A 15,302-nucleotide genomic window follows, 5' to 3' on the forward strand; every position below is an offset into this window, starting at 1 on the left:
TAGTGATTTTGGTGGTTTGAAGACTTATAGGTTAAGTATCTAGTGTGTTCTCGAGTGTACACAGGATCTATAAGTCGTTGAGGAGTTTGAAATATTCGATGAATATCAACCCCTAAAAATGTATATCTTCGGTTGAAGAAATTGGTCTGAAGCTGAAGAATTGAATCGCGAAGAATCTGCGATGAAATTGATATTCCTCATGAAGATATTGAAATTGAGGAATTCGGTGTGTCCTGAAGAAAATAATTCTAAAGACTTTGAAGCATGAAGATTTACTCTTTCTGTTTTGTTTTCTTCACACTTGAGTAATAGGAACACCTACTGTTAAAGGGGGTCGAGGTAACACATTGGAATGAATTTCCTCATGATGCTCAACCCAAGCCTAATCCTACCAAAAGCCTCAAGTGAGGAATATGAGTGACATGAGGACTCTCACAGTTGAAGGTTCCGACCGTTTCGATAGCCACGCCACATCATTGGTCTTATCCACACCAACGGTCATATTATTTAAGGGCATTAGTGTCAAATCATGTCGGGATACTCCCAGGCTATAAATAGCCGCCCCCACAACCATTAACTGGTTGGCTACTCTGTTAGAAACTGACACTTGTCATAAGAGCAATCCAATTCCTCAGAGTCTTCGAGAGTAATTCATCAGTGAGGAAATACCCCAAACACCAAACCACAAACCGAGAACCAAGTGATTGAGCATCACTGAAGAAGTTGTTCCTGTGTGGGACAGAAGCCTTTTACCTTTGAGGACTGTGCATCCTCCAAACGGTTAGGCGTCATGGTCTAGAGCAATCCAGCAGTCAATTGTGGATCGTCGGGTGACCAAGCTTGTGAGGGTTTGGAAGTCTGCCCTGAAGACTTACCACGAGTGTTGGGCGAGGACTGTGTGTTCTTAGCCCAAGGAGAATACGGTAGGGACTATGTGTCCCGGGACTGTGTGTCTTTTGGTTTCAATACCAAGCCGCTCCAAACCAGATGTACAACTGTCACAGCAGTTGGAACTAGGTCATCAACTACTGTCTTCGCTGTGAAACGGGTTCTAATTCCTCAACTCTTTATATTCCTCAGATTATGTGTTGATGATTTTCACTGTCACTGTTTGAAGAATTTGCTGAAGACTTTCTCTGAAATTCCTCAACCCCAAATTCTTCACGCAAGTTAATCCTCATCTGTTTTCTGCGTGCCTGCTTACTGTGCAATCTGTTTTCACATTCCTCATACTGAAAAGCTGCTGTAGTGAAACTTTGCACTCGTGATCCTTTACTGTTTCCGCTGTAAGTTAGTCATCAGTGAGGAATTTCCTTAAAAGGAATTTCCTCAGTGATGAAATTCTAAAAATCTCCTATTCACCCCCCTCTAGTCGATATAACGCACTTTCACATGGACATGAGAGGGTAAGTCAAACCAGTGGGAGAGAGAGAAAAAGGGAAACAAGGGAGAGAGAGGAAGGAGATGGAGGGACTAGTGGGGTTGGTCGCCGGTCGTGCGGTGCTCTAGGGTGAAGGCATGGAGACACTCGGGAAGACCGGCGAGCTCCTGGACGCCGGCGGCTGAGGCGGCGGCCTATTTACGCGCCATGAAGGAGGAGGTGCGCCTCGACAGGAGGTCCATGTGAGAGCCTATGAAGAGAGAAGTGCGAGAGGGACGGGAGAGAGGAAGGATTTAGGGAAGGAGATAGGGACTTCAAGGCTATTAAAATACTATGTACTTAGTACTAGCGCTCGTTTATACCCCCACGCTACTACTGTGGCAAGTCCCAGGGAGCCATGGTAGAGACTACTTAGTAGTAGCAGCGAGGGGTATAAACGCGTGCTACTACTATCAACTTAGTAGTAGTGCTCGTTTATACCCCGCGCTACTACTATTGCATGTCCTAGGGAGGCACAGCTGAGACCACTTAGTCGTAGCGAGGGTTAAAAACCCGCCCTAGTACTATCAACTTAGTAGTAGCGAGGGGTAAAAACCAACGCTACTAGTAAGTAGCAGTAGCGAGAGGTAAAAACCCGCTCTACTAGTAAGCGGCTACCTATAAGTTTTTCTCTAGTAGTGTTACTTTATAACTTTCCTCACATAAGTATTTATATTTGTGTTGATCATAATATCCGATGTGTAGTGATGCTCGATGAAACATCTGCTTGTGCTGCAACAAGGGTCTTGTTACCATGGGAGAAAACAAAGAAAATGGATCGTATGTGAACATCATGTGTCGGCTCATGATTAGATCAATCTTTTAACAAGATCAACCGACAAACCAAGGACGGAGCCAGCATGCAAGCATAAGAGGGGCAAGTTTGTTTATGAAGGAGGCAAAGTTCGTATGAATTAAAAAGTTTTAGCTACAACAACCACTATCATAGTAGGAAAAACAATTTGTTAGAGGGGTCTAGCCCCATCGCCCCCTAGATTCATCCCCGCGACAAACGTGTAGCACGCCTTATATTTTTAAGGTAATGCTAATTGGGAACGTTCGCTGGGAAGGAACTCCCATCAAACGTGACTTTGATCGAGATCAAGCAATGACAAAAAAATTCAAAAACGTTTCTTAAACAGTTAGAGCAACTCCAACGGGCCACCCATTTTGTCCATTTGGATCGCCCGGACACAAAATTTGGCCCAACGGGATGACCCAAACGGACACGCATGTCCGCCTGCTGTCCGTTTGTTGTCCTCCCCGACCCAAACTTGGCCCAAATATGAGAATAAATGGGTACGAAGCGGACAGAAGCAGACTCTTCCATCGATCGTTGTCGTCCGCTCGTGTCCGCCCTGGTCCCATGTCTCAGCAACCGGCGCTGGACGGCGGAGGGTGCGAGGGGGCGGAGGGGTGACGCGAGGGGGCGGAGGGGCGGCACGAAGGGGGGTCGGATGGCGCGAGGATAGAGGCCACCGGCGAGGCGGCGAGGCCACCGGCGCAGGCCGCCACATCCCCGAGCTTGCCTGCCTGCTGGAGCTCCTTCGTGTTGTAGGAGTGCCGCCAAAAGGAGCTCGAGTCCCAGCCATGGCCAGCAACAGTAGCAGCGCGACCCTTCCGGAGCTCTCGGCTGCAGCTCTCGCGAAGGGGGTCGGAGGGCGCGAGGAGAGAGGCTACCAGCGAGGCGGTGAGGCCACCGGCTATGTTTCCCTTCTGCGTGGCGCTCTGCTAGCGTGGGACGGCGGGTTGGCGCGGGGCCTTTCGACGTTGCGGCAGGCGTGCTGGACGACGAGGGCGGACCGATCTGGCTCTAGCCGGCCGTGCGCTTGGTTTCCTGGCTAGATCCGACCGGATCTGGCTCCAGCCGACTGTGCGTGACGCGGGAGGTGGCCGGCGGCTTGGCTAGGTGTTTGCTTTTATGTCTACGTGTGCGTGTCCGTTCCATATCCGTTAGACGGACAGGTGACCCAATCGAACAAAAAAACGGACAAAATTCGTATTCGTTTGGATCGTCCATTGGAGTTGCTTTTATTTTTAATGGATTATAAGCTTTTTTAAGGGAAAGCTTTAGAGATGCTCTTAATTGTAGAGCCCGATCGAGCGGTCCTGATGGACCTGCTGCTGGCTTCTGCACTCGGAACTCCTCACGCACACGTCGGTGCGCCAACGTAACGCCACTCGCCACTCGCCAGGTCTTCCGGAGTCTGTATCGCAACCGGCTCGTCTCGACCTTCCTCGATCGGATATAATGGTGGATCGAATCCCTTCTCAACGCTTTGCTATAGCTAGGGTAATTCGTTCCTAGCTAGGCCCGGACACCACTAGCGACACATGGCTAAGGACGACGGCGCTGTGACAACGATCGCCTCCCGCGTCGCCTCCATCTGCGCCGTCATCGACCACGCCGTTGTATCTGAAACCCTGAGCGCTAGGAGAGTCGCCGCCATCTCTGCCATGATCCACGACGTCGCCTCCGCCGTGGAGGAGGGGACGACGAGAAGCACCAGGAAGCGGCGGCGCATGCGCATGGGCAGCTCACGCAGCTACGTGGAGACGCGCAGGATCGGCGAGGGTCGCTTCGGCGTCGTCATCAGGGCTCGCCACCGCGCCACCGGCCAGACCGTCGCCCTCAAGGGCCTCCGCTGGACGACGCGCCACAGCCAAGGCTCTGACCAACTCGTCGCCAAGCTCCTACGAGAGGCCTGCTTCATGGCGGCCTGCGGCGGCCACCCCTCCGTCGTCGCTCTCCGCGGCATCGCGCGCGTGCCCGGCACCAGCGACTACGCCATCGTCATGGAGCATGTCGGCCCGAGCCTGGACCAGGTCGTCTACGACCACATGAGCCGCCTCCGCCGCCCGTTCACAGAGGACAAGGTGCGCGGCATCATGCGGCAGTTGCTGGCCGGCGCCGAGGTCATGCACGAGCGCGGCATCATCCACCGCGATATCAAGCCGTCCAACGTCCTCGTCGTCTACGGCGACGGCGGCGGCAGCGATGATGACCTCGTCGTCAAGATCTGCGACTACGGCCTGGCAATGTCCATGGCTGACAAGAACGCCGATGGCGCGTTCCTTGCCGCCGGAACGAGGTCGTACATGGCGCCGGAGATGCTGCTGTCGAAGCCGCGCTACGACACGCGCGTCGACATGTGGTCCCTGGGCTGCGTGATGGCCGAGATGCTCACCGGCGAGGTGCTCTTCGAGAGGGCGGACACCAAGGCCGGCCAGCTCTACAAGATCGTCGATGTGTTCGGCGTGCCAGAAAAGAAGGCGTTTAATAAGTCCTTCAAGACGCCCTTCTCGTTCCTCGCCGCCAAGGTGAAGCTCTGGCGGCAAGCTCGGCGCGGTGGCAGGCTGCGCGAGCTTTTCCCGGAGAAGACGCTATCCAAGGACGGGTTCAAGGTCCTGAAAGGGCTCCTCACGTGCAGCCCCACCAAGCGGCTGGACGCGGCGGCCGCGCTCCGGCTCCCGTGGTTCGCTGACACGGACCACGACCATGCTCCCGTAGTTGCTGCAGCTTCGAAGAGGGATGCTGCCGCCGCGAGCATTCGCGCTCTGGCGTCGCGCTCGTGGAAGATAGCTTTGTCATGCTTTGGGCAATCGGTAAGGTCGAAGGCAGTGTAGAAATCCTCGTCGTGTGATTAGTGGACCGGGCCGCTGGATACTTCTAAATTTTTTGACTACCAATACTTGTACATTAGCTAAAAAAAATTAATATTTGTACACACATGTAGGTTGCCCCAAGTGATAAGTGTCATTCTTTGATTCGGTGTTGACTAGGGAAAAAATATGTAGGATGACATTATCATGACCACTAGAATTCTACTTCATCTGTTTCTAAATGTAAGACATTTTGGCAGTTTAAATTGAACTGCCAAATTGTCTTGTATTTAGGAGCAGAGGGTGTACCAAATTAAATTCATATCAAAGTAGAAGATTTTATCAAGAGATTTCAGTTGAATGGAAAGTTTTTCCAAATGTAGTGAAAATGTAGGTCCTACATATCAGACAACCACATGAAGAAAAAAAATCTTATAGATACCAACCCTCTAAAATCCCCTATGAAAATCCTTTGAATCAGATAGGTCCTTAGAACTGTTCGCAAAAAGAAAAAAAAGATAGGTCCTTGGAACATTAGAGGCAATATACTAGCACATGATATTTCAAATATACCAAGGGTTGTGATATCTGAGGAACCTCAAGTACTCAGACACTATATATTCCCCGTAAAAAAAAGTACTCCCTCTATCCCATAATATAAGAACGTTTTTGACACTAGTGTAGTGTAGTGTCAAAAATGTTCTTATATTATGGGACGGAGGGAATACTCAACACCGTGATACTATCATGCATGCTTCCATCCTATCTAATTAAGCAACATGGTATTTGCTATTGAGGAACATGCCTGACCATGCCTATTTTATACACTAGAGGAACAAAAAAAAGATTTTTTTTATCATCTTTCCTACTTCCTCCGTTCCTAAATATTTGTTTTTTTAAAGATTCAACTACGGACTATATATGGAGCAAAATGAGTGAGTTTACACTCTAAATTATGTTTATATACATCCGTATATAGTCCATAGTTTAATCTTTAAAAAGACAAATATTTAGAAACGGAGGGAGTATCCTTTTTGTGCACTATTTGCAATTGAGGAGCTGCCAAGGTGTGTGCAACATGAGCAATTGTTGCACCTGATATTCACTGTGAGGATAGACAACACATCAGGAAAGGAATTTCATTGCAAGTCTTCAACTGATCAACCACGTGGTACCTTCATCGCTGAGTTAACTAACTGCAGCAGTGCACAGAATTCCTTCTCACAGAGTACTAGCAAACTAACCTAAATGCTCTGCTCCCAAAGAAGAAGAAACAACATGCTCTGCTCCCAAAGAAGAAGAAACAACATGCTCTGCTCCCAAAGAAGAAGAAAAGTTAACACATGGTAGGTACCTAACTTGTTAAGAGCCCACATAGAAAATGATAATTTTACATGGTTAATTAAGTCGCTTGCTGTTCCCCTAACCTTCTTTGCCATGCTTGAGCTGTGCAACCATCACATGTTTACTGCAACTATATCGCTGCCCTTTCGTGGTAGTGTTTTTCTAGCTTGAAACTGAAGCACTCAGGCGCTCCAAGGTTTCTGCCACATTTCTCATTGGCGGTCTTCGCTCAGGATTAGCATGAACACAAGCGAGAGCGACTTTGAGTACAGCTATCATCTCACCCTCCTGTTCCGAGTCCCTGGCGAGGAAAGGATCGAGCACATCAGCGGATGGTTTCTTCTCTTCTATACAGAACCGGACCCACTGGACAAGATCCATCTGCATAGTTTCCAAGAGAGCGACGGGCGATCTACCAGTAATCATTTCGAGCAAGATCACACCATAGGAATAGACATCCCATTTCTGCGATGGTTTCAGTGTTTTCAGCGCTTCTGGTGCTTGGTAGCATGAACCTTCTTTGCTCACAAGAGGGCTCAATGAAGAATCTGGCAGCAGACTCTGAGCCTTTTCGACGCCAATCCTATCTGATTGCGAAGAAGGTGCTCCACCAGCAATGTTTGCTAGTCGCCCGAGGCCGAAATCTGAAATGTATGGTTCCATGTCCGTTCCAAGAAGGACATTGTTCGGCCTCAAGTCCCCGTGCACATACTTCTTGGGACTAAATTCATGCAAGAAAGACATCCCATTTGCAACTCCTTTCATGATCTTTAGACGTGCATTCCATGTCAATGGTGTGAACGTCATTGTTCCAGCTTTACCTGAAAGTAACAAATCAGCCAACTAAACAAACACAGAGTTTCTACTATGCAGGAAATGGACTCTAGTAACCTTTGCTAGCAAAAGAACCACATCAGTAAGAAGTAAATTGCCTCTAAAAAGGTAAATTATTTTCAGAAAGAAATGAATGATGTTAAACTTACATGAGTACCAATGAGAAAATACTGTATCAAAACAATTTACACGGACTGAAAGAACATTCTAGAGATATCACTTGAACTCCATGTACTAGCTTCGTCAACAACAACAAAAAATCGTACTGCAAAGGTAAAACTAATTACTGTTTAAGTGCATTGCATCAGTATGAGGATCCTGTTCTACATATTATTATCACTGGTCAACTATTCTATATAAAACGAAAAGAAATATAATGGAAATATGATGTAAGCCAGGCATTAGAGAGCCTGATTCAGTTGATAAACAAAGCAATACATACCATGAATTGCTGAAGAGAGGCTGCCATTCGAGATGTAATCATATATCAGCAACTTCTCATCAAACGACCAGTAGTAGGCCCTCAAGGTAACAATGTTGGGATGCTGGACCTTGCCAATAGCCTCAACCTCAGTCCGAAACTCCTTAAACCTTTGCAATCCCCCCTCGCCAAGCCGCCTCACAGCCATGGTGAGCCCATCCTCAAGAACTACCTTATATACAATACCGATCCCACTCTTCCCGAGCACAAATGCTGATGCCTTGAGCAGCTCATCAAGATTAAACCTCACTTTCTGGTCCAACACCACGAGGTCGTACTGCTCTGCCTGCTCTGATGGAGTCGGGGGTTCGTCCCTGCTGAAACAGCCACAATCCTTACTAGACCTCGACTCTTTACCCTGTCCCTTGTCCTTGGGGGTAACTGTCTTCCAATAGCAGTAGAAGAAGACCAGGGCAATGATCAAGATCCCTACCACATCACTGAGAACAATGGCCACAATGGCAGCCTTCCCCAACCCCTTGCTCCTCCCACTCCCGGCTGGCGCCGGCTCCCCATCCTTTGGAACAAACGGGCTGGACGACGGCGGAGAGCACGGGTTCTGGAGCGGCGGCCCACACAGCCCTGGGTTGCCCATGAACGCCGTGGGGCCACGGTTCTCAAGCGCCCCGCTCTGCGGAATTGGCCCTGACAAATTGTTATGCGAGAGATCAATGTAGACCTTCTCCGGCAATTTCCCAAGGCTCGCCGGAATCGGCCCGGAGAAGCCATTGTGCGAGAGGTCCACCGTCCCCTCGAGCCTGGACAGGTTCCCGATGTCATCCGGGATGGCGCCGGAGAAGCGGTTGTGAGACAGATTGAGCTGCTCCAGCGCCGAGAGCTCCCGGCCTAACCCCGGCGGGATCGGGCCCGTGAGGTTGTTCCGGCCGAGGGACAACCTGCGAAGGCGCCTGCATTTCAGGATCGACCCGGGGAGAGAGCCGTTGAGGGAGTTGGAGGAGAGGTCCAAGATTTGGAGGTAGGGGAGGTCCCCGAGCTCCGCGGGGACGGGCCCGTAGAGCTCGTTCCCGTAGAGGACGAGGCTCTGGAGCCCCGCGGCGCCGGCGAGGAGCGCGGGGGGCAGGGCGCCGTAGAGGCGGTTGCTCCGGAGGTTGAGGTGGCGGAGGGAGGCCGGGAGCGCGGACGCCGGTAGGGCGGCGACGAGACCCTTCCTGGGAAGAGAGAGCGCGACGACCCGGCGGGTGCCGGTGCCGGCGCCGTCGCAAGCGACGCCGTTCCAGGAGCAGGGGTCGGCATCGGACGCGTTCCAGTCGGCGAGGGCCCCCGTGGGGTCCTGCAGGACGGCGGCCCTGAAGGAGAGCAGCGCCTGTCCGTCGGCGGTGAGCGCGTTAGTGGCGGCGGGGAGCGCGAGGGCTAGGAGGGGGAGGAGGAGCGGGAGCACGGCTGCCATGGGAGGAGGAGTGGGGACTGGCCGACCGGGGCACTGAGTGAGCCTCGGAGTCGTTGTGTTTATCAAGACCGATGGCACTCATTACAACTGGCGAACCTAGTTTCGTTTTTAATTGGTTTCTGACCTGAATCCTCCTAACTACGCTTGGTTTTTCTATATCATCAACCCAGTGAGGCGCGGTGGTGACCGACGACTGCCGACAGCTGTTGAGTACGGGCAATGGGTACATTGTCTTCGAGAAGGTAAATGTGGCTCCACGCGCTTGCTCAACCTAGTCACGCCAATTTCAATGTGGCGAACGGATGTGGATTTTTTTTCGAAACGGAGGCAGAAGATTTGCCTCATCAATTAAATAAGGAGGAATAGAGTTAAGTGTTTTACAACACGTGCACACGTTCGACCTGATAATTACTCGTTCGAAAAAAAAATCTAAATTTTATGCACCCACGGATATCCACAGCTTGGCCTCCTCAATAACTAAGGAAAGCAGGGTAGGCGGTGGCAAGCTCTTGTGCCGGAACACCCTTGTATTTCTTTCATTTCAAATAGTCCACGAAACAAGCATGGTGAGGGAGGCCATCGCGTGTCGGTTGGGGTTGCGATTGTCTGTTCTCTTATCCCAGCACTCATAGACCGTTTCATCCAAGAGCCAAACGGAGGTGTCCATGTGAGCAAGCCCACCTTTTCAATGATAGACTTCCAAAGCCTGATTGTGTATCGGCACTTGAAGAATAGGTGTGTGCCCGCCTCTTGCTCCCTATTGCAAAGCTTGCACATGCCACAGTTTGGCCACCCAAAGACGCTCTAGACGATCGGCGGTCCAAATTCGATCTTGCAACGTGAGCCATGCGAAGAAATTCGCCTTTGGAGGTGCCCAGGCTTTCCACACCATGCGATCCAAGGGGGAGAGGGTCATTCCAAGGAATTGGGCCTTGTAAGCAGTGGTCGCCATGTAGATTTCATCGTTCGCATGCTTCCAAATGATGACATCTTCGGCTTGCTCCTGGAGGTGGACATCATTGAGGAGTATCCAGAGCATGAAAAATTCTCGAATGTGATCGATGGAAACAACCGTGTTGTGCTTTATTTTGAAAATCCACTCATTCCCCGCCAAAGCCTCACGGACCTTCCAATTTTTCCGTTTTGAAGCCCTAAAGATGAGCGGTGCAATATCCTTGGGCTTGCGCCCGAGGAGCCAAGGGGAATTCCAGAAAGGCGTTTTGGCGCCATCCCCCATGCTGATAGTCATTGAGGCATAGAAGAAGTCGATGTCCTCCTTGGTGCACGGGTTTCCAAGGCCAACCCATAGTCTACGCGGCTCGTTCCATTCATACCATAGCCACCGAAGTCTGAGGGCACGTGCAAACATTTCTGTATTGAGTACCCCCAGACCACCATATTCCTTTGGTCGACAGATCACCTTCGAGTTGACCTTGCACTTAGCACCCGTTGTTTTGTCCGAACCGGACCAAAGGAAAGCTGTCTAAACTTTATTAAGGTTGTCCAGTGAACTCTGAGGCACAATGAGAGGAGTGATGGAGAACACCGCTTGTGAGGAGATGACCGATCTGACAAGTGTTGTCTCTTTGATGGTACCGATGTTCTGCCCCTCCCAAGAAGTTAATTTTCTGGCCGCCTTGTCCTCAAGGTATTGAAAGTCCACCTTTTTCAGCTGCCGTACCGAGAGTGGCAGTCCACATATTTGATCGGAAAACTGGCACGTGTAGCAGGCATGCTCTGAAGAATTTGCTGAAGGTAAATGTGGTTGCAACGGATGGGCACAACTGAACTTTTTTGGAAGTTGGAGCAGAGGCCTGTGACCTCCCCAAAGCCCGTGAGGATGGCCGCGAGGTTGTCAATGTCTCGTTTGATGGGGGAAACAAAGACCGTCGCGTCGTCCGCATAGAGGGAGGTACACACCACAGCTCCCCGATCACGGATTCTATGAAGGAGCCATGTTCGCGTTGCCAGTTCCAGGATCTTATGTAAGGGGACAATCGCCAGGACGAAGGGGAGGGGAGAAATGGGCCCCCCCTGCCTGAAGCCCCGCCCATGCACACCGTTTAACAAAATCCGTGAAGACGAAGAAGATAGAAGTGCAGTAATCCATGCTCAGAATTTCGGGGGGAAGCCCAAGCGTTGGAGAAGCCTCAGAATGTATCCCCACCTGACCGAGTCAAACGCCTTTTTGATATCCAGTTTGAAGAGGAGCGCGGGTGTTTTGCTTTTGTGTAGGCGTCGAGCAAAATTCCGGACATACATGAAGTTGTCATGGATACTTCTCCCTTTGATGAATGCACTCCGGGTGTTGGAAACAAGGCCATCCATGTGGGGCACAAGACGTAAGGAGAGAATGACAATGTTGTTTTTGTCCGCCAGCTTGTAGGTGCACCTAACGCGAACGAATGTATTTAATGTTTGTGCTGGATTTTGAAATAAAGAAAAAACATGTAGTAGAGCCTGCTTTATATTCATTAAAACTAAAAAATATTAACTAAGGACCCGTTTGGAACTCCTCTCACTGTGGGCTTCTCGAACTCCACTCGCGGAGCCGGACCGAATGGTTAAGCTCTGCGGGGTGGGCTTCACGAAGCGTTGCGTTCCTATAATGCAAAATAGCGAAGCAGCTCAAGCCCAGCTTCAGGAAATACATAAGCGAGGAGTTTGAAATAATTACAAGAGGATGCCATCGCCAAGTTGAAGAAAACATTCGCACGGCTCGTATCCCTCGACATCTCTTCCCCTCGTAAGAGCATCTCTAGCAAACCCCGTATAATGACTGACCCGCAAAATAACCACCAAAATACGGGTCGGGGCGGAAAATGCTATTGGGGAACATAGTAATAATTCAAAAAAATTCTTACATCACACCAAGAACATCTAGGAGAGACCAGCTGTGGCGCTCCGCCTGATTACCATTGTAGCCACACGGTCGCCTCGCATACCAGCCCAGGAAATCACTCTGGCATGCATGTTTTACAACAGGTATATACCATGAACATAGGCATTTCTATTAATGAATATAAGAGTTTTACACAATGAACTACAAGGGTGATGGCAGCGGAAAAGCTCTACCTAAGGCAGCATGGTCTTGATGCAGCTCCAATCCACAGGGATCTGACTCGGTTACTCTCCTAGCCCGCGAACACTCTGTCTCCTTGCGTACGACGGATCCTTATGTGAACCTGGCCACGTTAAAAGATGCTGAGTACTTTTGAATGTACTCCCAAGCAAACCAAACTAACATATACACTAAGCAAAGCAATCTATGACATTCAAGCATGTATTTGCTATTAGAACAATATTAATCATCATGACATAGCATACCTATCTAGCAAGGTTAATTATCAAGGTATACCAGGGTTATCTAGCAAGATACCTTCTAAAGTAAATGCGATAAGGTAAAGCATATTAGGTAAATGAATTATACTCCGACTATTCTCATGATCCAGTCTGAATCTGATCCAAATCCAATCCAACTCATGTGGTCATCGACCACTCATCTCATAGCCATCCCATGGCTAACATGTCATATACCGGACATCTTCCGATGTCTGCACCAGACGAATTCTTCCATCATTATCATCACTCTTACGGTTGATCACCTACTCAGGTCTGGTCGGGCTATCCAATACCGTGGACTCGGCTATTCGAATAGATTTGACACTCTCGAGAGGTTGCACACTTTACCCACACTCTGGAGCACTGACCTCGTGATCCCATTCGGGTGGACCAGCATTGCTCCAATGAAACTTTCCTGACCCGTGATTCTCTCAACGTACCACCGGCAACCACTCTCCTCCGGAGTCTTGCCCTGGGTGGCCCTGTGTCCTCATGACACCTGCCACTGTCGTGGCCAAGCAAAACTGTCCCAACTGGGGACGGGTACCCAACTCAACTTAACTGGGCTCAAAGGATTATCACCACCTACCTGATCAGGGTAGCGCGCGTGCATAACCCTCCCTCTTTGGAGGTACCGGTGAGGGATCACGCGATCAGCTCAAGTCACGACCGTCCCATGTCGGCAAGAGGTGGTTGTGCGATAAAGCCCGGATAGGTGACTCGAGATCAACACACACTACAAGAAATATGTCAACTAACGACCTTCAATATTGGTCACTGAATGGTCATTGATTTCCATTTGTGACCTTTTTATGACCAAAAACAGAAGGTCTAAAGGTGAGGGTCTTTAATGAACTATAACGACCTTTTTTCTGGATTGGTCGTAGGATTTTATGACCAAACAGAAGGTCGTAGGTTTAACGACCAAATGATTTGGTCACTAGCAATCTGCCCGCACCACGTCAGATCCACCGTGGCAGCCTGACGTGGCAGAACTATGACCAAATGAAAAGGTCGTAAATAAGATTCAGCCCGGTCCATTCTGGTCGTCTACATGGGCCGGGCCCAATAATTTGGCCTTTTATTTTCTGGGATAGAATCTTTTACTGAGCAGGGTTTTTTATTAGTCCACTTTTCTTTTGGGCCTTGGCCTACTCTTTTTTAGGCCCAAGCCTTCTTAATCTATTTCTTGTTTGGGCCTCGGCCTTTTTGCTGTCCAAACTAACTTTAGTGCCCAAACAAAATGGTCCAAACAAAACTTAAATAATTGACAACTTCACAGGTGCACAGCTTCACAAAATAGAGCAAGACATTGTTTCATCACCAGAATGACCAATCAAGTGGGCTAACTTCATCAGGTTCTTGAGAAGTTAGCCCACTTCACTGTTTCTAGGACAGGTTCTACGACAGGTTCAACTTCTACAATGCTTTAGCGCCAAAGAGAGCCATCAAGTGGGCTAACTTCTCTTCTTGTTCCTGAGACTTCTTGCGCAGCAGCTTCATATTCTTCCGCCTTTAGCTTGATTGCTGCCATTTCTTCTTGCATCACTTCAGCTTGAAGCTCCGACCTCTCCGGCTTCTGCTGAAGATCACGAACATGAGCAACCACAACAACAGTTCCTTTGCCAGAGTTGTTACTAGATGACTTGAGCCCAACATTCCTGAGGAATGTGCTTTGGTTGACTTCGGTCTTGAGCACTTCTTCAACAATCTCAGCATCAGACTTTGGTTCTTCACCTTCTTGTATCAGTGCGTCCTTCATTTTTTCCATCTCAAGTTAGCATATGGAGGAAAATGATAGACATTAGTGGCAGATCTATTTCACATTCTACAAGAGAAACCAAACAAGAATGCCACCAAATCAGACCAAGAAATGGATTATTTGAAGTAATCAAACCAGCACACAAAATCTATATGTAGATATTTTACTCAAACTCAAACAGAAGTAGATGATAACTACTAAACTTAAAGCATTATTTGAATCTGGCTACAACAAGTGTACACACTTATGTGATCTAGAGGCATGCAATCGGAACAATATGGTGGTTCTATATAATATGGCTTCTTTGTTGAGAACTAACATTCAGATCAATTTTCATCATATCATAAAAATGCAACAAATAGCTACAGCAAATTCTGATATCTTTGTTGAGAACTGTACAACAAATTCCGATATCTTTGTTGAGATACCAAACGTAGGTTAGGCTCTAGCAAACAACATAAAATCATGGAACATAGTGTGTGTTCTTGCTGGCTGTGAATCAAACAGGGCCGAGGTCTATAGACAAAAGTTTGAACTAGCTGGACAAAAGCATGGAGTGACTTACTATAGCAATCTTGACTGGCTCCGAAAACCCGTGCTTCTTGCTGTTGTGGGTGGACTTGAACAAGTCAATCGCAGACAACTACTCACCCTTATGCTCTTCTTTCTGAAATGTTTTTCAACAAAAATCAAAATGTTATTCAGCAAGAATAAGAAATTATATCCAACGAGGATCAAATGGTAAGGTCTTTAGACAAAGGTACTCACAGTGGCAAAAATGTGTGCGGTGTAGTGCCTGGAGCCAGTCCTTTGTTGGTACACGACCTTTTCTCGATTAATCTTGTTCGACACACAAGTTTCCTACAAAAACGCATAATGTTATCTGCCAAGTTGAAAGAAAGTGGAATAGGCAGTAGTATAGTAGGACAATACGAGTCTGAGTATATTTGATTTGGAAATATTTCAGTTATCCTCCACTAGCACAAGTACATGAACAACTAGTACTATATAAGAGTCAGTGTATTACATATGGTGTTGATTTTGAAAGTTGATGCTCTCTACTGTTCCTACTCTGATCAGAAACATGGAAGAGGAAGAAGGGGACCAT

General features: G+C 48.6%; 2 protein-coding genes across 2 annotated transcripts; one reads left to right on the forward strand and one right to left on the reverse strand.

Annotated features, from left to right (window-relative positions):
* Window positions 1–3,754: 3,754 nt before the first annotated feature.
* Window positions 3,755–5,047, forward strand: LOC123399539 (putative cyclin-dependent kinase F-2). Its single transcript, XM_045093944.1, has one exon. The coding sequence runs from the start codon at window positions 3,755–3,757 to the stop codon at window positions 5,045–5,047; it is 1,293 nt and encodes a 430-aa protein (XP_044949879.1).
* Window positions 5,048–6,148: 1,101 nt separating this feature from the next.
* LOC123439905 (receptor protein kinase-like protein ZAR1) lies at window positions 6,149–9,198 on the reverse strand. Its single transcript, XM_045116530.1, has 2 exons — window positions 7,644–9,198; window positions 6,149–7,188 (listed from the first exon to the last, which is right to left on the reverse strand). The coding sequence occupies exons 1-2, from the start codon at window positions 9,088–9,090 to the stop codon at window positions 6,530–6,532; spliced, it is 2,106 nt and encodes a 701-aa protein (XP_044972465.1). The 5' UTR covers window positions 9,091–9,198; the 3' UTR covers window positions 6,149–6,529.
* Window positions 9,199–15,302: the final 6,104 nt, after the last annotated feature.

This window comes from Hordeum vulgare, chromosome 1H (genome assembly GCF_904849725.1).
Source record: "Hordeum vulgare subsp. vulgare chromosome 1H, MorexV3_pseudomolecules_assembly, whole genome shotgun sequence".
Taxonomy (NCBI): Eukaryota; Viridiplantae; Streptophyta; class Magnoliopsida; order Poales; family Poaceae; genus Hordeum; species Hordeum vulgare.